Source organism: Bos indicus, chromosome X (genome assembly GCF_029378745.1).
Source record: "Bos indicus isolate NIAB-ARS_2022 breed Sahiwal x Tharparkar chromosome X, NIAB-ARS_B.indTharparkar_mat_pri_1.0, whole genome shotgun sequence".
Classification (NCBI taxonomy): Eukaryota; Metazoa; Chordata; class Mammalia; order Artiodactyla; family Bovidae; genus Bos; species Bos indicus.
The window spans coordinates 134,822,086-134,848,354 of record NC_091789.1 but is presented as its reverse complement, the minus strand read 5'-3'; the positions used below and the strand labels follow the sequence as shown (position 1 = coordinate 134,848,354).

At 39.5% G+C, this 26,269-nt stretch overlaps 1 protein-coding gene across 4 annotated transcripts in view; it reads left to right on the top strand.

The window, feature by feature from the left end:
- CDKL5 (cyclin dependent kinase like 5) overlaps positions 1–26,269 on the top strand; it is a 178,702-nt gene that overhangs the window by 137,798 nt on the left and 14,635 nt on the right. For all 4 annotated transcript variants that reach the window (XM_070784564.1, XM_070784566.1, XM_070784563.1 and 1 more), the window contains 7 exons: positions 112–301; positions 7,135–7,215; positions 9,911–10,062; positions 15,752–16,718; positions 22,495–22,596; positions 22,868–22,973; positions 25,645–25,768. In XM_070784564.1, coding sequence (XP_070640665.1) covers positions 112–301; positions 7,135–7,215; positions 9,911–10,062; positions 15,752–16,718; positions 22,495–22,596; positions 22,868–22,973; positions 25,645–25,768 — 1,722 coding nt within the window. The remainder of the gene's footprint in view (positions 1–111; positions 302–7,134; positions 7,216–9,910; positions 10,063–15,751; positions 16,719–22,494; positions 22,597–22,867; positions 22,974–25,644; positions 25,769–26,269) is intronic.

Here is a 26,269-nt window from a genome sequence, read left to right as displayed (position 1 = left end):
TTCCTTAAATACCCAAATATGCTTTAAATCTTGAATCTGTTCAAAATAGTTTGGAAATTATTAAAACTTATTCCTTCAGTTGCCAAGATAATCTCTCCCTTTGCTTTTCAGAGCTCCCTATGGAAAATCCGTAGATATGTGGTCAGTTGGCTGTATTCTTGGGGAGCTTAGTGATGGACAGCCTTTATTTCCTGGAGAAAGTGAAATTGACCAACTTTTTACCATTCAGAAGGTGCTAGGACCACTTCCATCTGAGCAGATGAAGCTCTTCTATAGTAATCCTCGCTTCCACGGGCTCCGGGTAAGAGGCTTTGCTAAAACCCAGATGGAATCAGTACAGTAGTATTTAAATCATTGTTCATTGCACAATGAAATGCTAAGCTATCCATCGAATACTTTTTCCTTTTCCATTACGGTGTTTATAATCCCCATTATAATATTTTATTTTTGAATTTTATAAAGTATTTGTGAATTTTAAAAAGTCTAAATTTGAAAGTGGGAACTGTTAATATTTTTCTCAGTTGTTCCAGTTTTTCAAACTCTTTTTTAGTGTATGCATTATTCTAAACTTTGGTTATCTCAGAATGTTTCTTTATGCAAAATATTTAGCATCCTCAAAAGATTGAGAAATGTATAAATGGCTACTGCTTATTTGAGCAAACATTTGTAGTGATTTGAGGAAGATTATGAATACTCATATTAAAGGCACTGTTCTAGTGAGAATGACCTGTTTAGTGAAACATTGTATCTTTTCAAACTAGGGTTTGGTCTTGGGCAGCCTTTACTAGACTTGCTAACTTTGTGCTAAGCTTGATTTCAGAAAATATGCTAAAAAGAGTCTTAAAGTATAAACTTTCCACAAGTGAGGGACATCTTACAGGAGTGGCCAGTAATAGGTTGCTTCTCTGTTCCATCTACCCCCAAAGCTACTTTTTCCATTTTCAACTACCCTGTTTGGGCCAACATGCCAGTTGGTGGCCTTTGTGGGAACTATAAAATAAGCTCCCCACCACTTCTTTTCTTTCTCTTAAATGCATAATTCTCAAACCATGTTTTCTTGACATTTACAGAGCACTTTGTTTTTTTCCTTTGACTTTCTGGCCTCAATTCATTTCACTTTGAAGAGCACCCCTCCTCACACATGAACGCCAAACACAGTATCCCTCCTGCTAGGCTCAATGAGTGTGGAAGAAAGAAAGGAACAGAAGTGCAAACATTTCTTTCATCCCTTTCCTGCTTTCACTCTCTTCCAAATCTGTCTGAGTTACCTCAGGCAAGTTTCTCTTTTCTCCTTTTGCTTTTGCTTTTGTAAGCTGAAAAAGAGCCAAATTATGACAATTAATTAGGGTACAAATAGTTCAACAGTCATTGAGCATTTGTCATACTAGATGTTGAAAACACGAAAATAAATAGGACTTGCCCTCAGTCCAGCACAAAGGAAAATCTATTCAGAAATAAAGCAAAATCACTGCAGATGGTGCCTGCAGCCATGAAATTAAAAGACCCTTGCTCCTTGGAAGAAAAGCTATGACAAACCTAGACAGCATATGCAAAAGCAGAGATATCACTTTGCCGAAAAAGGTCCCTATAGTCAAAGCTATGTTTTTTCCAGTAGTCATGTATGGACAGAGGATGAGATGGTTGGATGGCATCACTGACTCAATGGACATGGGTTTGGGTGGACTCCGGGAGTTGGTGATGGACAGGGAGGCCTGGCTTGCTGCGGTTCATGGGGTCACAAAGAGTCAGACATGACTGAGCAACTGAACTGAACTGAACATGTATGGATATGAGAGTTGAACCATAAAGAAGACTAAGCACCAAAGAATTGATACTTTCAAAATGTGGTGCTGGAGAAGACTCTGAGAGTCCGTTGGACTGCAAGGAGATCAAACCAGTCAATCCTAAAGGAAATCATCCTGAATATTCTTTTTTTTTTTTTTTAAACTTTACATAATTGTATTAGTTTTGCCAAATATCAAAATGAATCCACCACAGGTTTACATGTGTTCCCCATCCTGAACCCTCCTCCCTCCTCCCTCCCCGTACCATCCCTCTGGGTCGTCCCAGTGCACTAGCCCCAAGCATCCAGTATCGTGCATCGAACCTGGACTGGCATCTCGTTTCATACATGATATTTTACATGTTTCAATGCCATTCTCCCAAATCTTCCCACCCTCTCCCTCTCCCACAGAGTCCATAAGACTGTTCTATACATCAGTGTCTCTTTTGCTGTCTCGTACACAGGGTTATTGTTACCATCTTTCTAAATTCCATATATATGCGTTAGTATACTGTATTGGTGTTTTGAAAGGACTGATGCTGAAGCTCCAATACTTTGGCCACCTGATCCAAAGAGCTGACTCATTGGAAAAGATCCTGATGCTGGGAAAGGTTGAAGGCAAGAAAAGGGGGCAGCAGAGGATGAGATGGTTAGACAGCATCACCAACTCAATGGACATGAATTTGAGCAAACTCTAGGAGATAGTGAAGGACAGGGGAGCCTGACGTGCTGCAGTCCATGGGGTTGCACAGAGCTTGACATGACTTAGCGACTGAACAACAATAACAACAGAAATAAAGAGAGCCATAACTAATACATTCCTGTCTCAATGAGAATACATCCAAACTCCTTCCCATCAGACTTTGCCTGTTCTGGGCCCTTCTGGCTCTCTGATTTCAGCTCATATGTCTCTCCATTCCCATCCCTTTCCAGACTTTCAGCACACTTAACCTTTCTTTTTCTTTAACTTCCATAAACATCCCCAGGTTGTTCTAGCTCCATGAGATTGGGACTTGAGCATCCTTTTCCCAGGAAAGTGCTTCCCTTGCATGGCCCCTTCTCATTTTATAAATCTCATCTCCAAGAACACCTCCTTTTTCTGACCTGCCAACAAACTTCCCCCGCCTCCTTCTTGGTCTCTCCTATAGCATTTTTCTTTTTCCATCATAGCACTTATCACAAAATGAAATCATTTTGTTTATTCTTTAATTTTAAACTGTTAGAAATCATCTGTTTTATCACTGCATTTCTAACATCTAGCCCAATCTAGCACATGTAGTAGGGACTCGAATATTTGAATGATCTCTTGAACCAAAAATTTACATTATCAGCGATCAAGCTCAACTATTTCCCTCTCTCCATCTCTAATTGCTTCTTTCACTCGTACCACTTTTTACCTAAACAGCCACTCCCAAACTGATTTCTCTGAGTTTTTCTCTTCATTGCAGTCTTCACATTACTTTTAGAATCTTCCTGCAAATTGTACGTTTAATTCTGTCTTCTTTATGTTAAAAACCTATACACATAGCTTATTCGGTTTTAACTCCTCGCTGCTGCTAAGTCGCTTCAGTCGTGTCTGACTCTGTGCAACCCTAGAGACGGCAGCCCACCAGGCTCCCCCGTCCCTGGGATTCTCCAAGCAAGAACACTGGAGTGGGTTGCCATTTCCTTCTCCAATGCATGAAAGTGAAAAGTGAATGAAGTCTCAGTTGTGTCCGACTCTTTTCGATCCCATGGGCTGCAGCCTCCCAGGCTCCTCCGTCCATGGGATTTTCCAGGCAAGAGTACTAGAGTGGAGTGCCATTGCCTTAAAAACCCCTTGATCCTAGCCCTGCAGCCTTGTCTCCCAACTTTTCCTACCCCCTGCCCTGCAGCCACACTGACCTGTCACCATTTCCTTGTTGCTTCTACAATGCTTCATTTTCCTATAATTCTCCCAATATTCACCCCACTTCCTGGAAAGCTCTCCATCCTCCCTCCCCCAGATTCAGGTCAAGTGTCCTCCTTCCATGAAGCCTTCTAGACTCCTCCAGGGGGAATGGTTACCTCCCCCTTGTGTGCTCCTGCAGCACTCTGGTAGCACACATAGCAGTCTCTTTTAAATAGCTATTTGACAGAACATTGTAAATCCATACTAGACTTCAGTTGTTTAAAATTGTAATAAAAAATTTTTATAAAGCTGTTTGAAAATATGTATCCTCACTGGACTAATGGATTCCTTAAAGAAATGAGCTCTCATAGCCACAATTATATTCACAACACACCTAGAGTTGCTCTTACTAGGTTGAATAATATTAAGTGATTAAATACTTGAACTGGAGCATCAAGCTTGGTCTTCTGGCTGCCTTATTCTTTGCCTGGTTAAAGAGGCTTTAAACTGCATTCTCTGAAGAGAGTATAAACAGATCTGCCATGGTACCTGGCTTTAAAAACTTGTAAACTAGCTGAAGAATTAAGACTTTTGTGCATAAAATAATTAGAAAACAATACAAATTATAATAAAGCATAGTATATAATAAAATACTGTAGTAAATGTACAGTATTCTTTACTACATTGTACTGTTCTCTAATACATCTAAATATAGTTGTGACCTTGAGAATATTAAAGATTCTGGAAAGTTGGCTGGATTCACTTGGAATGATTTATAGAGGATTTACAGTTTGAAATGTATATTGAAGAATGAATAGCATTTGGACTAGATAGGCCAAACAAAGGAGATCTTTTCCTCCTTTGTCTATGGTCCTATTTGTTCACAGACCTCCTCACTAAATAATATTATCTGTAAAATGCTAGACAGTCCATGATGGCACTGTCTGTAAATATCCTTTGGAGAAATTGCTGCTTCCCTGACACTGATTTTTATAGATCTTAATGTTTTTGTGTTTTAGTCTGAAAGTGTTTGTGGTATTTTAACTAAGTTAGTATAATCTTTTTGGAGGTTTAACCACATCTTTTGTGGGAAGAGTCTTCTTTTATCATTTACTTGAGAATGTCTGAGATGTTCTCAGCTAAGCGTACAGGGTGTGTGAATGGTAGCTACTGTGAAACATGGACTCGCCAGTAACCAGTCCAGTGTGATTTGTATTTTGCTTCAGTGTATAGAGATTAGAAAATCACCAAGATGTTGCTCTAATAATATGCATTATTTTGAAAAAATAACAATTGCTATCCCATAATATAGGGCGTAGACTCTGGAGTTAGGCTGCTGGGGTTCAAAGCCAGACTCTACATTTACTATTTGAATGCCCTTGGGCAGTTTCTTGTGCCTGTCTTTCTTCATGTGTAAAATTATGATAGCAGAAGTACCACCTAATGGGGTTGTTATGAAGATTAGACATTATAGCTGCAGTTCATGGGGTCACATAGAGTTGTACATGACTGAACAACAACAAAATGCCCAGACCAGTGCCTGAAGCATAGTAAGTGTTCAGTAAAGAGGCACTCTTATTGTGTCACATTGGCCACGTAAATAAGAAAAAAAGGGAAGAAGAAACAAACTTCTGATTGACATACACTTTAAACTTGTATGCTTGAGTTTTGATTTGTCCGATTACCTCACACGAGAATGGTGTCTCTCATTCAAAAGACATAAATTAATTTTTTAAGAGTTTATGTGGTCATTTTAAAATCATATTTCTAATACCTTTTGACTTTGGGCATTAATTTTCTTATTGATGAAATGTTACTTTTGGCAAAAAAGGAGGAGGGGATATTTGGTAGCATAAGATAGACCTCATAAGCACAATATTAATTAAAATCTAGTATAGAGTCTTTTATCACAGTATGACAGGTGTCTCTCTCTGGGATAATATTTAATGCTCCAATAACATCCAGAGGAACCTCTGTACCTTCTTTAGGAAAGGCGCCCATGTTTAGAAAGAATGTGGGTTTGGATCACTGAGTGCAAATACTAGTTTTACTGCTTTTTAGTTATGTAACCTGCCTTGAACCATTTATTTCAGTTTTCTGATCATCACCTTCTTCATCTCTGAAATAAGTGGCGTAACAATTGCTGAAAAGCCTCGCATAGCATCACTTCCCTCAGAAATGTGTTTTAGGTTATTGCTTGTGTGTCTGTGTTAAGTTCATGTTATTCCTTCTATGTCCTCTATCTAGGAGGTGCTGTCCTACTTTTCTCTGTCCTCACATTTTTTCTGATCTTTCAAAAGCTAGTTCAGATGTTATCTATATATGGATTCTTCTACAGCTGCAAACCACCTTGGCCTCTCCTTTTGCTGAGCTTCAACTAGAATTTATGGCTACTCAGTTTTGCACTGATTGCTTTCTCAACAAGACTGAGGGTTGTTCACAGGCAAGGTTTTGGTCTTACCCATATTTTGTATCTCCTGCCATACCTAACACTGTGACACTGTGTAGGGATGAAGTCTTAATACCTTGTTTGAATTTTTCTACATTACTACTCCTCTCATCCACTTATTTAGAATATTTAGAGATTTTCGGCTTTGAAATCTTCTTATATTGGTATAAAGGAAATACATATTAAAAGCAAACTAGTCCTCCCATTGGGAGGGAATACATGGCATTAGACTCTAATATTTTACCATCCACTTAGATATTGTGAAATGTGAGTTGGCAGAGGGAAGGACAGAGCATCTGAATAAACTTGACCCTTTCCCCTCATTTTATTTAAAAATGCATTTGTTAATTTAGGAGCCTGTTTGCCTTCTGTTCCAACTTACATAAAGTAAGAAATTTAAAACAAGTCATTCAAAGAGTATATTAAAAGCAATAATAGAACGTGTGTCTGAATTCATTATTTTTACTTCTGTAGCCTTTCAGGTACTAGCCTTTTCTTTTTAATTCTCTAATGTTCGGAAGTAAATTATATGTTTTTGTGGAAAAGGTGCAAGAATTGCCATATAAGCAGACAAATTCTGTATGAATTGTATTATAATGGAATTATCTGTATAAGTAGGCAATACTGTATAAACTGAATAGTTTCAAATATTAATATTTTTATATTTTGTTTTATTTTATATGCTTCAGTGTTGTCTGATTAGATTTAAGTTTCACTTGTGAGTTTTCCTGTTATTTAACACCCAGTCCTTTTATGGCAACCCACTCTAGTACTCTTGCCTGGAAAATCCCATGGATGGAAGAGCCTGGTAGGCTACAGTCCGTGGGGTTGCAAAGAGTCCCACAGGACTGAGAGACTTCACCTATTAATCCCAAGCTCAATATATAGACACCAAAATTTATGTGAAATGAATTTAACTTTGGCACTAGGGCACTAGCTTCTGCTCCTCTGCTACCTTTCCCAGCACTCAAAGCACATGTACACACATACCCTTCCCCATGTGCTAATACTCCTGTCATGTTGTTGTTACAGTTTCCAGCTGTTAACCATCCTCAGTCATTGGAGAGAAGATACCTTGGAATCTTAAACAGCGTTTTACTTGACTTAATGAAGGTGGGACAAGTTGATGTGTTATCTGTACAAAATGTCTTTTGGTTTGTGATTTCTCTTGTGTCTATATGTGACCATAGCCTGCTTTTATGAATTAAATGTTTTGTTAACAGGTGTGTAGTATGTAGTGTAGTGGTGAATAGTAGAGGACTGTGTCCTCTGAAGAGGCGTGCAATTCATTTAAAATCACAACAGTATCTGGTATTATAACATTCTGTCTAGACAGGACTATGAGATAGCTAAATTAGATTGCTAAAATGGACAGAATAATAATCTAAATATAAATAAAATCATTAAAATTTTTTCATCATTTGAGCTATTCAGGCGTAATGTTTTGTTTTGTTTTCTTAGCTTCATTGGGTCTTAGTTGCGGCATGTAGGATCTAATTCCCTGACTAGGAATCGAACCCAGCCTCCTGAATTAGGAGTGTGTAGTCTTACCCAGTGGACCACCAGGGAAGTCCTCAGGCATCATGTTTTAAAAACCAATCTTAAAATGAATGTTGAAAGAAAAAAGATTCTAACATTTTTTGCGTATTCAAGGCCTCCCATAAGATTATTTTATCAGTGAACATAATTCTGCTCTTAAGTGATTTCTCTCTCACTGGCTCTTCATTTGACAACTGCAAGATCACTGCTGCTACCATGCCTGAATGTTCCTCCTCCTGCTGGTGTCCCTGTCCAGAAGGTCTCTGTTCTCTGGACTACTGAAAATGTTCTCACAAATTTTTCTTCAAGCTTTTCTACCCAAGTAGATGGTTAGCCCCTTCAGTAAGAACTGCTTTTTCACATTTCTCCAGCTTTCAGTACAGCCAATGTTAGTTATTTGATAGTAGTAGACCTTCAAAAGATACTTGTTAATGGATCAATTTTATTTTATGCCCATTCAGTCAACTGTCAGAAACATAGGAGTTTATACTGCACAAAGCCTTTAAAAGCATACTTAGCACAGTTGGAAGTTGCTGCGCAGCACTCTCAGAACTTTGCTCTGCTTTAAAACTATGTTAATCTGTGTTCCAAGGAACACTGTGTAAATAGGTGTGGGGGCAGAGGTGAGGGAGGGGGGTGTAGCCTTTGGAAAAGGCCACATAGTATACAACCTTTCTTAGAGATTCACAATGTTCATTAACTTATAAAGGCTTTCAGAAATCTCACAGTAAAGAAGTATTTCCCAAATTTAATTAAATACTAAATACTTAAAAAAAATGCTACAGCACTTGTGTTCTTCTGAACACAGATTGAGAGATGCTATTTTTTAAAAATCCTCAGGCTCTTTAAGATTAATTAGGCATAAATTATTTCTTAAATCAGTTGGATTATGTTAATCTGTTCTTTCACACAGTCAAATGTTTATTTATCAGGGCTTTAATTATTTGGTAACTTAAAATGTAAATAGAGTAAAATAGAAGAACTGAAATACAATTTCATGTTTTCTGCCTTTTGTCTCTTCTAGTCAAAAATAAGTGAACTTCTTTTGTTAAATCATTACCAAATGTAATTACCCAGTGTCAAATGTGGTACCTGGTAAATACTAACACAGATAAAAATATGATAGTAATCTGAACTGTTATGCATTTACATCAGTTTGAAAGTTGAACAGTTGAATTTAATTTATATATTTACCATTTAATATATTTACCATTGGGACTTCCCTAGCAGCCCACTGCCAATATTCACCTTCCAATACAGAGGTTGTGGGTTTGATATCTGGGAACTTGTCCTATGCAAGGGATAATGGATGTATGCAATGATTTCAGGTGTACATCAAAGCATTAATTATAATAGTGCAAAATGGCAGCCATCTAGACATCCGACAATAAATCATTAAATAAATCATACCACAAACTTCCATGTAGTCATTTAAAACATGTAAAGTTCTTTGCTGCATCATTGTTCATGATAATAAAAGAAGGAAAACAATGCTACTTAGGGTAGCATTACCTGTAGGTAATCGATAGACCTAAGATAGTATATAGAATTACTGATACGGAATGATCTCTTTAAGATCTGTTGAGTGGAAAGAAGACTTAAGTGCAGACTATTGTGTGTATGTGTGTTTGAATAAAATAAAAAGAGCAGATAGAGATATGTACAAAGTACCCGTGGAAGGATTCACAGGACACATGTACAATGGGCTGCCTGCCTCCAGAGAGGAAGACAAGAGAAAAACGAAGAGTGTATATTTTTTGATATGAATATGTACTTATTTAAAAATATATTTTAGGGAATGCCCTGACAATCCAGTGGTTAAGACTCCGCACTTTCACTACCAAGGGCTTGGGTTTGATCCCTAGTCAGGGAACTAAGATCCCACAAGCTGCATGGTATAGCCAAAAGTAAAATTTAAGAATACATTTTAAATATTTAAATTATGTTGTAAAAATGTTTTTAATTAGGAAGTGAAAAGTACAGTATACAAAATTTGTGTGTAATATAAGCCAGATTTTGTAAAAGAAAAAAATATATATACATGATATTTTTTAAAGGGCTGGAAGGGCATATTCCCAGAGGACAGCAATGGTGAGATTATGAGTGATTTAGATGGTCCTTTAAAAAAATTTTTTTTAGACTAAACTGTGTTTACGAGATACTCTGCAATGACCATGCATTTCTTCTATAAGGAAAAGAAATGTGGTTTTTATTACAATTTAAATTTGACTTTGTGATGTTCTTTCCAATCCTAACTTTATTTCCTAAGAATTTACTGAAGTTGGACCCAGCTGACAGATACTTGACAGAACAGTGTTTGAATCACCCTACATTCCAAACCCAGAGGCTTTTGGATCGCTCTCCTTCAAGGTCAGCAAAAAGAAAACCTTACCATGTGGAAAGCAGCACTTTGTCTAATAGGTAAATATTCCCTTTTAAGGAATACAGATGCAGTATTGGTCTTACAAGTAGGTGGAGGAGGTGGCTGCTCAAATGATGCAATTAGAGAAAAGAAGGAAAGCCCTCCTTATTCAAAAATATCTTCCTTATGCTTATTGCATGATTCAGAACCACAATTAAAAAGTTGTGTGGGTCTTAAAGACTTTATCTTTTACAAGATTTTCCCCAGGGAAACCTATGCATTCCCTGGGAAAAGTAGCATGGTTTAGCAACAAAGGGAAGTTTCTAGCCTCATGAGCTTGAAGATCCCGTGTGCATGGGACAGGGGTGATCCCTAGAGGAAGAAGGATGGGTGAGGGCAAAGGGATTCCTGAAGGGAGAAGAGGATAGCCAAACAGGATGGTGGGGAGGCAACTAGGGCATCTTTTGTAACAGAACCGAGTAGTTCTGGCTTAATAACAGGGGCTCGTGTTTTTGTTGCTCTTGTCTTTTAATCATTAAGTTGAGAAACTAGTTTTTCATAAGAATAAGAATATAGAAATAGTAAAATCAGTTTGCTAGGTAGTGATTAAAATTGATGCTTTCTGATGTAATTTTCAGCATAATCTTTAAAAAACCCTGTATTTCCTGCGGGGTAGGATATTGGGGAGGGGCTCAAGGAGCTTAACCCCTCCATCAGGTTCTCTCTCCAAAAGCAACATTCCTTACTTCTCTTGGCTGCATTTGCAGGGGCAGTGTCCTTCCTGTTCCTGGAAGCTGGTCTTGTCATCTAGAATTGCTTAAATTTGGAAGATAGGAAATCGTTTCTCTTGTCTACTATTGGAGGAAATCATTTCTCTTATCTACTATTGGAGAAGTAGAAAACAATAATTCTTTCGCTTTCCTAATATAAGTTTTTTTTCCCATGTGCCCCCTTTCTCTCCACATAGAACAATTGTTTTTAACCAACTGGAATTTTGAAAGCTTAAGACCTGGTATTTTTTAGATCTGTGAGTACAGCTATAAATAAGCACTAACCATTTACCCTGTATTTTTTCTGCTTAACCACAATGGTGTGATTGTGTTTTATAGCTGTTTACTCTCTTTAACATGACTGGTTTGGTTATTGTTTCCCTCACATCGTATAAACCATTCTTACCTGTTTTGTTTCCAAGAAGGCCTAGGAGGAGATTCAAATTCTGTTTCACTAAGTTGGTGTTCACTTTGTTGTCCATTTCCATGAGATCAGTGGACTAAGACAAGGACCAGTATTCATCATACGGTTGCTCCTTTGAGTTCAAGAGCATCACATTTATGCCTGTGTCTTATCTGGGGTCACTCTCATTTCAGGTGCTTTTGTCTCCCTTCTACGTTGATTGTCACCTGTCTCTTCTAGTTTATATTTGCAAAGAATAAGGATCTCAGTGATAGAAAGTTCAGTAGACTGATGATGAGGATTTGTGCTATAGTGATTGGCAGTGTAACCGTACCATAAAAGGAGACCTGTGTACTCATCCTCTAATAACTCACTTGAGAGAGATACCCAGTGGGGTTCAAGGCTCTCCTTGGGAGCCCTCTTTAGGGATCTATCAAGGAGGATGTGTGTGGTCATGAGGATGTGGCTCATGTGGTCTTTGAGGAGTCCTACCAAATCCCCTTTTGAAGCAGACAAGGATAGAAATTGTAAGTAAATAAAAATCTCTGGAAGAATTTGTTTTCAGGTCTTGACACTATACTGAATATATTAAAGAAAAAGTCCTAAATGACTTATCTAGGAAAGAAACCATTAGCTCAGTTTACATGTATCTGGAAATATTTCCACTTCACGCTTGTTCTATGGTCCACATATCCTCCATGGAAACCCTTGCTGTGGACACTAATTCTGCATAGACCATGGCTCCGTCGGACTTCCTAGCACCCTTGTAGAGATGTTCAGGGCACCATGTCGTGTTGGATGCCCTGCCTTGTCCCTGAGACAGCAAGTATGCTCATATACATATCCTCATGCACCCTGTCTCTATAGGAGAGGCAGTGGACTCTGCATTACCTAGTCCTTGCCTAAGTCTCCTTCAGACTCTTCTGAGGTTCTGCTTACCTTGAACATGGTGGGATGGTGCTTCATCCTGCCACACGCTGCCCTCTCACCAGTCCTACTTCGTCAGTCTTCCCCATAAAAGTATAGTTTTGTATCTTTGATGTTTGCTTTGAAAAGTTATTTTAAGTGGAGATTAGCCATCTGTCTATCCATCCTACCAACCATTAAGAAAGGTTAATATATAAAATCTCAAGTGGTTGGCAGTTTAACACGGATTCCTTCCAGTTGTGTGTTGGAGAGATCTATGGGATTTCCGTAATAGTAGTTTTTAATTGAAGAATAATTGGTTTCCAATGTTTTGTTGGTTTCTGCCATACATCAACATGAATCACCATAGGCATACATGTGTCCCCTCTCTCAAACCTGCCTCCCACCTCCCATCCCTTCCCACCCCTCTATGTTGTTACAGAGCTCCGGTTTGAGTTCCCTGAGTCATACAGCAAATTTTTACTGGCTATCTATTTTACATGTGGTAGTGTACATGTTTCCATTCTGCACTCTCCATTTGTCCCACCATCTCCTTCCCTCTTGTGCCCACAAGTCTGTTCTCTGTGTCTGCATCCCCATTGCTGCTCTGCAAATAGGTTCATCAGTGCCATCTTTCTAGATTCCATATGTATGCATTAATAGTCAATATTTTTTCTCTTTCTGACTTATTTCACTCTGTAGAATAGCCTCTAGGTTCATCCACCTCATTAGAACTGACTCAAATGTGTTCCTTTTTATGGCTAATATTCCATTGTATATATGTACCACAGCTTCTTTATCCATTCATCTGTTGGTGAACATCTAGGTTGCTTCCATGTCCTAGCTATTGTAAATAGTGCTACAGTGAACATTGAGGTATATGTGTCTTTTTCAGTTATGGTTTTCTAAGGGTATATGCCCAGTAGTGGGATTTTTGGGTCATATGGTAATTTTATTCCTAGCTTTTTAAGGAATCTCCATACGTCTTCCATAGTGGCTGTATCAATTTACATTCCCACCAACAGTGCAAGAGGATTCCCTTTTCTCCACATCCTCTCTAGCATTTATTGTTTGTTTGTAGATTTTTTGATGATGGCCATTCTGACTGGTGTGAGGTTATGCCTCATTGTAGCTTTGATTTGCATTTCTGTAATAATGAGCAATGTTGAGCATCTTTTCATGTGTTTATTGGCCATCTGTATGTCATCTTTGGAGAGATGTCCATTTATATGCTCTGCCCCCTTTTTGATTGGGTTGTTTGTTTTTCTGGTATTGAGTTGTGTGAGTTGTGTACCAGTTTTTTTTTATTGTGCTTTGGCAGAGCTCTGATTTGAAGACAATATGATGCCCTTTCTACATAGGAATTGTGTGAAGAGGTCAGTGGCTTCAGATTAATATCGAGACAGAAACTTTCAGAATAGCAGTTTAGGCTTTTTGTACTTTTTATGGGAAACCTAACTCTTTGACACAAGTTTCCACCTTAACTTTATAGCCTCCCTTTTCACATTAGAAATTGCATCTTATGTTTCTATGAATATATTCTTGCTAACATATGTAGGTTTGTGCTCCACATTGAGAGCAGTGTTTTCAAGAGTTTCAAAAGCTTTAGCAGCTATCTTCACTTTTCTCTCTCTTTTTCTGGATATACTCTTTTGAGCTTTGGACATTTCACATCATCTGCATGTGTTATCTCTGTGATATGTGTTACCCTCTCTAGGCCTGAAGGAGAAAAGGAAAAAAAATAAGGTTGTGAGAGCCCAGGGAAGCCAGGCAGGGGGAGCCACCCCATGAGAGCTGTAATCTAGAGACACACCTATGATCTGAGTCAGGAGGGCACTGCCAGGAAGGAGCAGGGGAGACAGCCCCCACACCCTTGCACTGCTAAGCCCAACTGGGCGTTAGGTGGCAAGGGAGGCTGGGTGACACACTCTGAAGTGTTGGGTTCCCCAGGCCCAGGATGGAGCAGAGAGGAATGGAGAATGGACTGGGGGTTGGGCACATGGAGGATAACCAGCATACTTAGATCTATTTATGGGTGAGACTCTGTATCATCATTTGAGTTTTTTAAGAAGTTGCTGAGATATTTTTAGTTTCCAAGATGTACATTGTTATAAGTTTAAAACTTGATATGGGGACCATCAACCCTGGATCTAGAGATAGACTCTGAAAGAGTCGGACACGACTGAGCGACTGATCTGATCTGATCTGAACATCATTTAATAGAAAATGAAACTTTCCTTTCTTTCTATTTTCTCTCTGGATCTGGGGTCTGCCATTTAGTTAGCTCAGATTTAAGTGATCTTATTTAATGCTGCAATTTCTGTGACCCAACTGGGAGAGATTAGTATGTGCATTTTGGAGATGAGGCCTTCCAAACTATTACAGGCATGCCTGCCATCAGATACTTTTAACATTTCTCTGAAAGAGAGGAGGAGAGGATGAGGGCCTTTACCTTTGATGCCTGAGCGAGTGGATTCTCGTAGGGAAAATAGGAAGACACAGTTTGACAGATTACCACTGTAGAGGGAAAAAAATGTGACTTTTCCTCTAATTACTGTACAATGAGAACAGAACTCTCCCAGATCAAACCATCTTTAGCAATAGCAATATTTGCAGCAAAATTTTTGGAATGAATAGTAAAAATTGTTTTTTATTTAAAAAAATAATGAAATTGCTATTCATTTAAAAGCATTCTCACCCATCTCAAACGGTAATTTGGTCCTTTAAATAGTTACAGTAGATCACACTGATCTTACTGTGATACCAGCTTCAGCTTTCAAAGAGAGGACAGGGTTTTCCTCAGGATTTATATTTTGTATTTTAAACCAAGTAGAACGTGAAGCTTTCAGTCCTAAAGAAGACCTCAGCCCATTTGAAATAATGAAGTGTGAAATGGAGAAGAGAATAAATGGTGTCTTTTGGAGAGAAATTACCTATTTAGGTCTCTGTGATCCAGTTAGAGACACACTCCTAGTCAGTGTACAGGAGGTATCTGACACATCCCAAGTATTGCCACTTCTCTAAAACATGAATGTCAATCATCACATTTTCCAGCAAACTGCACCAGGCAGTTCCCACTTCTTTTTAGAGTATTATTTTCTTTTTTTGTGTACCTTGCTAGAATTCACATTCATTGATTATACAGGCTAAAGACAAGAGAGACGTAGATGCTTGTGTCTATATGCTGTATGAATCTCTGAGGTAGGCCATGAGTTTTACAAATAAAAATGAAGTTCAAGGAACACAGTGATCTGCAAGTCTAAATGTCTCCTTCTGATGTCCACGCAGACAAAGTTATAAAGAATTTATGTATAGCTCAGCTCTCTTGTTCTTTGCAGGCTTTCTATAGCACACACTCATGTGAGCCCCAGTATAGCAAAAGGATCTTTTCCCAGATGATCAGTTAGAAGCCATGTTGGCAGCAAGTTAGCTGAGCATTTAAGAATACCAAAGTACTTCATCAGGACCAGTGCTTTGTGGCAGAGTGACTTGATCTAAGCAACTTACTCTTAATGATAGATTACATGTGATTTATAGTCACATGTTTGAGAGAGAGAATGTTTTTAGTCTTTGTGGTGTTTTAGGTGTTTGTTCTTTCTTGTTTTAGTAATACTTTTTGTCTGTCTGCTCTTAAGGGAAACTGATATGCTTCTTTTGTTTCTGACACAGAAACCAAGCCAGCAAAAGTGCAGCTTTGCAGTCTCACCACAGATCTAACAGCAAAGATATCCAGAACCTAGGTGTGGGTCTGCCCCGGGCTGACGAAGGGCTTCCTGCCAATGAAAGCTTCCTGAATGGAAACCTTGCTGGAGCTACTCTTAGTCCCATGCACACCAAAACTTACCAAGCCGGCAGCCAGCCTGGGTCTACCAGCAAAGATCTGACTAACAACAACATTCCACACCTTCTCAGCCCAAAAGAAGCCAAGTCAAAGACAGAGTTTGATTTTAATATTGACCCAAAGCCTTCAGATGGCCCAGGCACAAAGTACCTCAAGTCAAGCAGCAGATCTCAGCAGAACCGGCACTCATTTATGGAAAGTTCTCAGAGCAAAGCTGGAACGCTGCAACCTGGTGAAAAGCAGAGTCGGCACAGCTACATTGACACCATTCCCCAGTCCTCTCGGAGTCCTTCCTATAGGACCAAGGCCAAAAGCCATGGGGCGTTGAGTGACTCCAAGTCTGTGAGCAACCTTTCTGAAGCCCGGGCCCAGATCGCAGAGTCCAGTACCAGTAGGTACTTCCCATCCAGCTGCTTGGACTTGAACTCTCCCACCAGCCCAACCCCTACCAGGCACGGTGATACAAGAACTTTGCTCAGCCCCTCCGGGAGAAATAACCGAAGTGAAGGCACTCTTGACTCACGCCGAACCACAACCAGGCATTCTAAGACGATGGAGGAGTTGAAGCTGCCTGAACACATGGACAGCAGCCATTCCCATTCACTGTCGGCACCTCATGAATCCTTTTCATATGGGCTGGGCTACACCAGCCCCTTCTCCTCCCAGCAGCGTCCACATAGGCATTCCATGTACGTGACCCGGGACAAAGTGAGAGCCAAGGGCTTGGACGGAAGCTTGAGTATAGGGCAAGGGATGGCAGCCAGAGCCAACAGCCTGCAGCTCTTATCACCTCAGGTACGACTTAGGGCCTTGACCAGATGTGTCGGCTCCTCAGGGGAAGATGGCTCGGGGATGTGATGGGGTCAGTGTGCAGTTGTGCTTTAAGGAAGCAATATTTGAAAGACTAATCTGTTAAAACAGTTTTTTTTAGTTATTTAAGCTAGTTGTTGAGTACTCAAGGGGAACTCAGAAAGCTTGTTTTTCAGAATCTGTTTCCTTTCTTAAACGTTCCTTTCAGGCATATTTTGTTTAGAGAACCTCTTTTTTCATTTGTTTATTATTTCATTTATTTTTATTGAAGTATAGTTGAGTTATATTGTTGTGTTAATTACTACTGTACAGCTAAATGACTCACTTGTACATATATATATATATATATATGTATGCCTCCATTCTTTTTCATATTCTTTTCCAGGATATTGAATATACTTCACTATAGTATACAGTAGGACCTTATTGTTTATCCATCCTGAATATACCAGTTTGCATCTGATAATCCCAAACTCCTAGTGCAAGCCTCTCCCGCCTCCCTCCCCCTTGACAACCACCAGTCTATTCTCTATGTCCCTGCTTCCGTTGATGTTTCATAGAGAGGTTCAGTTGTGTCATATTTTAGATTCCACATAGAAGTGACATCACATGATATTTGTCTTTTTCTTTCTGACTTAATTTACTTAGTATGATCATATCTAGGTTCATCCATGTTGCTGCAAATGGCATTATTTCATTCCATTTTTGGGCTGAGTAACATTCTATTCTGTATATGTACCACATCTTCTTTATCCATTCCTCTGTGGATGGACATTTAGGTTGCTTCCATGTCTTGGCTATTGTAAGTAGTGCTGCAATGAACATAAGAATGCACGTAGCGTTTTGAATTATAGTTTTGTCCGGATATATGTCTAGGAGTTGGATTGATGGATCATATTGTTACTCTAGTTTTCTGAAGAACCTCTATACTGTTTCCACAGTGGCTACACCAAGTTATATTCCCAACAGTGTAGGGGGTTCCCTTCTCTCCACACTCTCCCCAGTATTTGTTATTTGTAGACTTTTTATTGATGACCATTCTGACCAGCACAAGGTGATACCACCTTGTAGTTCTGATTTGCATTAGAGAATCCTATTTTGATTTTTACAGAATTCATCAGCTATCTGGCTAATTTTCTCAAAATTCAATGTGACTTCATGGAGATTTTCTCTAATCTCTGCAAACCACATTTGCTTAAATCAAACCCTTTTGCTAATACCTTACTCAATATCTAAACTGAATTGAAAAGTTTAAAATTTATCCAGAACTATAGGTAAATATAACTCCAGGCCAAGATAAATGTCAATTTTCAGTCTTTCTAGATTGTTATTACATCTCAATGTTTTTAGCATAATGCTCCTATCTTACTGATCTTCAGAATCCAGAATTGACACTAACCTGTTTAAAAGAAGTAGCATTCTTGTAACAGAACACATATTTTTAAAATTAATTTATTTATTTTAATTGGAGGCTAACTGCTTTACAGTATTGTAGTGGTTTTTGCCATACATTGCCATGAATCAGCCTTGAGTGTACATGTGTTCCCCATCCTGAACCCCCCTCCCACCTCCCTCCCCATCCCATCCCTCTGGGTCATCCCAGTGCACCAGCCCTGAGCACCCAGTCTCATGCATCAAACCTGGACTGGCTATCTGTTTCACATATGATAATATACATGTTTCAAATATGATAATATACATGTTTCAATGCTATTCTCTCAAATCATCCCACCCTCGCCTTCTCCCACAGAATCCAAAAGACTATTCTTTACATCTGTCTCTTTTGCTGTCTCACATATAGGGTCATTGTTACCATCTTTCTAAATTTCATATATATGTATCAGTATACTGTATTGGTGTTTTTCATTTTTTTTTTATTTTTTATTTTTATTTTTTTTTAATTTTATTTTATTTTAAACTTTACAATATTGTATTGGTTTTGCCAAATATCAAAATGAATCCGCCACAGGTATACATGTGTTCCCCATCCTGAACCCTCCTCCCTCCTCCCTCCCCATACCATCCCTCTGGGTTGTCCCAGTGCACCAGCCTGTATTGGTGTTTGTCTTTCTGGCTTACTCCACTCTGTATAATAGGCTCCAGTTTCCTCCACCTCATTAGAACTGATTCAAATGCATTCTTTTTAATGGCTGAGTAATACTCCATTGTGTATATGTATCACAGCTTTCTTATCCATTCGTCTGCCAATGGACATCTAGGTTGCTTCCATGTCCTAGCTATTGTAAATAGTGCTGCAATGAACATTGGGGTACACGTGTCTCTTTCAATTCTGGTTTCCTCAGTGTGTATGCCCAGCAGTGGGATTGCTGGGTTATATGGCAGTTCTATTTCCAGTTTTTTAAGGAATGTCCACACTGTTCTCCATAGTGGCTGTACTATTTTGCATTCCCACCAACAGTGTAAGAGGGTTCCCTTTTCTCTGCACCCTCTCCAGCATTTATTGTTTGTAGACTTTTGGATAGCAGCCATTCTGACCAGCGTGAGATGGTACCTCATTGTGGTTTTGATTTGCATTTCTCTGATAATGAGTGATGTTGAGCATCTTTTCATAGAACACATATTTTTAAAATTATATTTTTGTGACATGAAACATTCACCTGCATCAAAGACATGAAGGTGGAGAAAAAACAGCGTTAGAAGAAGAAAAGAGTGTTATGTAGGAAAAGTACCCCCTTTTTAGAGGATACAAAAATAGGCTTATCAGTGTGTATCAAAGCTCCAGAAAACACAAATGGACTCTGCAGTGGGAAGCCTAGCAAGATGGGTTTTGGGGAGAGGGAGATTGTCAATAACTATGCAGTTGGTTTAGCAAAATAGCCAAAAGCTTGGACTGGAAAGCCAGGCAGACCTGGGTTTGTATCTGAGTTCTGCAGTGTGCTTTAAACTCTAAATTTGGGGATTTCTCTGTGCCTTGATTCCTCATCTGAGTGTTGTTGCGAGCATTAAATACGATGTATAAAGCACTATGTGCCCTATGCCGGGCACAGAGTGAAGGTTTTAGATTGTTGCTGCTGCTTCTGGGATGATGGGGGCTGTTCTTGAGACACTGAATACCTTCTGTATGATGGGTATTCTTGGCAACTTAAAAGAGTCTGAGGCAAGATTCTTGCTCTTGAGAAATTTATCTTCTCTTAGGGAAGATTAAATTATACATGATAACAGTGAAATAATTAAGAACCAGATTTCTGTGGCACTGGCTATAAAAAGTACTTGAGGACAGGGAGAGATCATTGTTAGCAGGAGCAATCAGAAATGGCTTTTGGAGCAACTGGAGGTCTTGTTGGAGCTCAGATGTGGAGACAGGTTTTTTGATTGAAGGATGAAGATGTATTTAAGCCTTTACTGAGCTAGGCACCATGATAGGCTCTAACTAGAAAGATCAAGATGTGGTCCTCTTAGAATGTATGGGCCCGGGTGGTGGGGTAACACTTGCCAACACATAAGTGGTGACAGTGCTGTGAGACTGCGTGCCTGTGCTGTGCCGGAGCTGTGTGCAATGCAGGGACAGAGGAGGGTGGCACAGTCCTAGCAGGGGGACTGAGGGAGGCCCCCAGGGGATAGGGGTGGAATCTGAGCAGAAACTGAAGATGTTGGGGGCTTCACCAGGGGAAGGAAGTAGAGTGTGCATGAGGAAAGAGGCTCAAGGGAGGGCCAAAAAGACTATCTGGAAGAGAAGGGGAGGGTACTTGAGACATTAAGTATTAAGTAGCATGGTGGGATTGCAACTTGTGCCATGTGCCTAGAGTGGGAAGATGCAAGATTTAGACCCAAGCGTGAGGTGAGGAGAATGTGTTATCTAAGTCAGTACCAGTGGAAAGACAGAGAAAGGATGAGTCTTACAGACTCCTCAGAAGTAGAACCGGGACTTGTGAATGGAAGGATTGAATATAGGAAAAAGGAAGCCTTGAAGGTTTCTCTCCTAGGAGCTGCTTTTCAGAGTAGAAGAAAGGACTTGAAGTCATCTAATTCAACCCCTCCATTGCATGGATGAGCATGCTGAGGCTTTGAGAGGTTGGGTGGGTTGCCTAAATTTACCCAACTAGTTCAGGGTGGAGCTGGGATGTTGAGGGAATGTCCAGGTCTCTAGGCCAGAGCTTTTCACACTGTGTCACACTGACATGTGGAGGTTGAGGTGTGACCCTGGGCCCTTATGCAGAGATGTTCTCCACAAGGTTGGAAGACTGTCTAGGGCCCCGGTGAGAGGAGACAGGAGATGTCATGTTGGAGTCAGAGCAGTGGTAAGAGGAGCCTTTCTAGAGAAAGGGGATCTCTAGCAGTCTGGCAGCCCCACATGGATTTACACGGAGGTCAAAAACAGTAAAGTGTGTTAGCTTTAAGCACAGTGTAAACAGAGAAGCAGTAAGAAAAATAAAAAACTGTACCTTGGAAAAAGGACAAATGGACTGGCTCTCTGACTGCTAGAGAAAAGGCTTCATGACCCTGGTAGAAATAAGCTCATTATGAAACAGTAACTGTAGGCTAAAAACAGATCCAACCGTTACTGAATTTTAAGTCCAATTCGGGAGGTGCAGTGCCGAACTGCAAGAAAATACAAGTTTAAAGGCACAAAGATGGCAGACGGCTTGACAAGTAATTGAAGCCAGGAATAATGATGGGAATCACTCTCCTGACAAGTACTGTCACCTTTAAGAGCAAGGGCACTGGACTGGCTCTGTCAACTTAGAGTTTAGGTTAGGTGTAAATCATTTATTTTCTAAGATACTTTTCTAGAGGCTTTTGTAAACAATGCAGGTGATAAAATTCAAATGAGATCTTGTCACAAAGTAGAAAGAAGAGAGGCTACATTGAATGATTTCCTGCCCAGAGTCCTTTCCTAGTACATTTGGGGAGTGAGGGGGAGAAAGAATCATATTTTAAATTTTAAATAAACTATTTTGACACATTGTGTAAGGCTCAAGATAATACTCTTTCTGTGCATAATATAAAGATACACAATGCAGCTAACTCCTCTGAATGGCTTGGTGATTTTATTCCATAATTCTTTCTGAAGGTAGAAAATGCTACTTTTCCCCTCAGTGAGCACTACTATGGACCAAGGCTGCTCTTAGCTTGTGATTCACTTCCTTGACAGAAAGAGGAAGTGTCTCTGGAGATGAGTGCTTGTCGTGATTGTTAAGAAAATACATGAAGTATAAGTACTGTTATCATAGAGGAGATTAAGTACATAAACTACAATAGCTAGAGGATTTTTAAGACAGAAATTATTGAAGGTGCTGATTCAATTCCTTGATCTATCCAAAGAATGTTTGTTTTCATCAGAATCTGCCATACATGTCCTTCATGAAAAATATTTTTGCATCTGTAGTTCTTTTTGGAGAACTCAGCCTAAAATCTGCTAGAGATATTTTGGATTAACTAATAGAACCTCTGGTTCTCTTCTAATTGAGTGCTGCTCAGAACCATGGCTTTCTAGATATTAGGAGTATGATTTTCTTTGTTTTTAATAATTAATTGAACTATTTTCAGAGTAATTCATTCCCTGCTTGCATTAACTTTAATGAGAATTTCACTTTCCATCTGAGTGACATTTGTTTGACATATTTTACATTCATCAGATGATTCACTCTTTTATGGGACAATTTGTGTTTTAGCCAACTCACATTTTTTATTTTAGCCAGTTAAGGTACTGGTTATACCAAATAAAACCCATGGAAATGTAGGTGATTTTCATCCCTAGGAACAAGACAGTCTCAAAAATCCTTTTAACTTTGACTTTCAGCCCGGAGAGCAACTCCCTCCAGAGATGACTGTGGCACGATCTTCTGTTAAGGAGTCCTCCAGAGAAGGCACCTCTTCATTCCATGTGCGGCAGAAGTCTGAGGTATGAATTTTCTAGAGTGGCTACCATTCCTGATAGAATGTGTCTATAAAGATTGGTCATTCAGGATCATTACAGTCTGTCTTATAAGATTTATCCATACGTAGTCTCCCACAAATAATTTGAACTGGCTTACAAAGTAAGCAGTTTTCCTCATGCCATAATTCTGAGTTTTGTCTTAAATAGATCCCAGAGTAAATTATAGACCAGTTAGGTACTGCTCTGAGTGCACAGGCCACATCATCATCACTCTGCTGTTTACCTTTTGTCTCAGGGTGGAGCGTATCATGACCCCCACTCTGATGATGGCGCCGCCCCCAAGGAAAATAGACACCTGTATAATGATCCTGTTCCGAGAAGAGTTGGCAGCTTCTACCGAGGTAAACCCAGCTCCTAGCACCCATCCGGGTCCTCTCTTCTCTCCCCTTCACTACATCTCCAGCCCACACACTCCCCTATATTCCACTGCCCTGACTTCAGGTCAGTGGCATTCTTACCTGCACTGCTGCCTTCCACCACATCTTCCTGCCTTGGGTCCCACTGTCTTAGTTCAGACCCTTGTGGCTTCTGACTTGATTTCTTTGAATAGCCTCCCAGCAGCTCTCCCTATCTCTAAAGTCACCATCAAAAGGGTCCCTGGAATGATCCTTATGAAGCTGTGTTCTAACCACAGCACTCATTCGATTAAGTCATAAAATATTTATCGATGTCACTTGTGTGCCTGAGACTTCTAATTTAGAACATCAGTGAGCAATACAGCCAAAGGTCTCCACCCTCACAGAGCTCACATTCTAATGAGGAGAGAATAATACTAAATGTAATAATTACATAGAGCAGTAAAAGATAGTAAATGCTACAGGGAAAAAAAATACAACAGGGCAGTCCATCGCCCCCAGCCCCAGTCCTCTCTCTCATCTGCTAAGAATCTTCTGGTGGCTTCCCATTGGCAACAGAACAAACTGTTAGTTCCCTCAGATGGCATTTTAGACTTTCTGTGCCTGGCCCTTGCTATTCTCTCCAGATCTTCCCCCACCACTCACACAGGTTATGCCCTCCTCTGACCTGAATGCATTACTCTAAATGCTCAGACAGCTTGTTTCTGTCCCTTTTGAGAGTCGGCTTTGATGTCCTCTGCAGTGTGATGGCTTCCCTGTCCACCTAGACAAAGTGAAGTGTTTCCTTCTTTGTTCTGCTCATGGTCCTTTGTCTCTAACATAACACACACCACGTGGTATGGCTTCTTTGCATTTCTCTCTCACAAGGTTACAAGGCCCTTTACCTTTTCCTCTTTTACCCTCATTGACTAGGACACTGCCTGGCAGTTTCAGAAATATTTGTCGAATGAATGACAGAAAATCTTCAAGTGTACTTACATGACCTTAAAATTGTGTTTTGATGTTTAACAGACAATTGTAACAAATGTTTCAGGGGCTGAATGGATTTAGGAGGGATTGACAGAGAAAGACATCCCCTTTAAGGAGCTATGTAGTAATACAGTGGGGGCCCCCAGGCAGCCCCAGCCCCTAGTGGGGAGACAGACAACAAGCCCACCAGGGCACAGGTGAAGTCCTGTGTCCGCGAGGCCTAACTTCTCATAATTCTGTTGATTTGGGAGGATAGCTGGAAAGGGCAGAAATTGGTGGGGAACATGGACAATGGCTCAGTCATTTTAACTAGGAATCTGAGCTAAATAAATGCATACAAGTCTTATTCAGGACCTAAATATATATTGACTGATGAGGCTACTCTGTTCCCTCCTAGCCCCACGCTGGAGAAGAACATAAGACATTCTATATACCTTTTGATGCAATTAATTATTTTTCTGATGTCACGGTTACTTTAGAATCTTATGGGACTAAAATTTTAATTCAGATTAAAGGTAATTAAAACAAAAGTATTATAGTATACATATAAACAAAAGTCTTTTCTTCTCTCACTGGAAGTTTTACTTCCAAAATGGATCACACACATGTTAATTCTATAGATGTCTAGAGAGTATATGTTAATATTAAGATGTTAACTAAGTTTTTAATTAGTCCTTGACCTCAAGGAACACAGTTTTATTTTGATTGCCAGTTGATTACTATCAGTAAAGCCCCTTATAATTGACTTCAGAGTTTGGCAGGTAGAACATTTTTATTTTAGAAAGTCCAGAAATAGAAATGAAAGATTTAACTAGGTGAAACATTTGGAGACATCTCTCATTTCAGTGATACTACTAAATCTAACTGGATGATAATTTAGTGGTATCATTGAAATGACAGATGTTTTTAGAATATTTCCCATTTTCATTCCTGTTGGCCAAGAGTCAAGTGAAATGGTGTCATTTGTCTTTACATACAGCCTGTGTATTCCTTCTGTGATGAAATTTGTAATATATTTTGATTTATGACTAAGCTTAGAAATTGACAGAAAAAGATGATTACACCCCCCAAAGAAAAACAGAAAAGTATCTACTCACAAACATCATGGTTTGTCTTTTTGTTTATTCCTGGATTGAATATTTAGAGAAAAATAGTATTTAGTGCAAATAACCACATTTCTTTGGAATTGAGTTTAAAAAATATATAAAATTGATATGTCACCTCCCAAGTGGCAAGTCTTAAACTGTAGTTGGTGTATTCTGGCACATATATTGTTAAGAATCACTTCAGACTAAGAATAGATTCTACATAGTTGGGTCTATGATGTAAGAAAGCCTCAACTTAAGTGAATGTCAAAATGGGAAGGTGGGGATCATATTCATACTTTGAAATCTCCTATGATGTTTTCCAGTTTATCAGCTGTTACATTAATTTATGTCTTGAATATATTGCCTGAGTTAACTGACCCTTGCAAGTTACTGTCATAAGCAATTGGGGGAGGGGGGAGGGAGAGAATGTTCTCTGGAATGCCTCCATCCTCAGAAAACACAAAAGTTTTATGAAGGGCAAATGAGGATATTGACTTACCTTTTTGTTATTTTGTTTGTGTGAGAGAAATGCAATAGAACAATATGAGAAGTGCTTTGATCAAAAGAGTACATCAGCGGCTTACCTTTTCTTTATTCAGTGCCATCTCCACGTCCAGACAATTCTTTCCATGAAAATAATGTGTCAACCAGAGTTTCTTCCCTACCATCAGAAAGCAGTTCTGGAACTAACCACTCAAAAAGACAGCCAGCATTCGATCCATGGTGGGTATTTTAGCTTGTTTTTACTCTTTTTTCTAACTGTGGATTTGAGATTTCACAGCAATTCTGGGTAAACAGTTTAGCATTCTTTCTCCTACTAGGCCTTTCTTTCTCGAGAGAGATTGTTTCATAAGCGAAATGTGATTCGTCATTATTTGTAATGGTTTCTTTCAAAATGTGCAGCATTTATGTTAAGAATCATGTAAAAGAAAGAAAATACCCTGGGTCAGTACATACCTCATAAGTCTTCCATCGTCTTCTTCTGACATGATTGACATGCTTTGCCGTCTTCTCTGCTCGTTCCTGTTGAATCATGTAGGAGACAATTTGCTTAGCACTTGGTGTGCAGTGTCTCACTCAGTTCTCACAATCAGCCTTTGAAGTGGGGTAGCCTTTCCTCTCCAGATGAGAAAACCGCAGCTTAGAAAAGGTAAGGAGCCTGCCTGGTGCTGGACAGCAAGTACCAGGGAGGAGGGAGCCAGGATCTAGACCCAGATGGGTTCT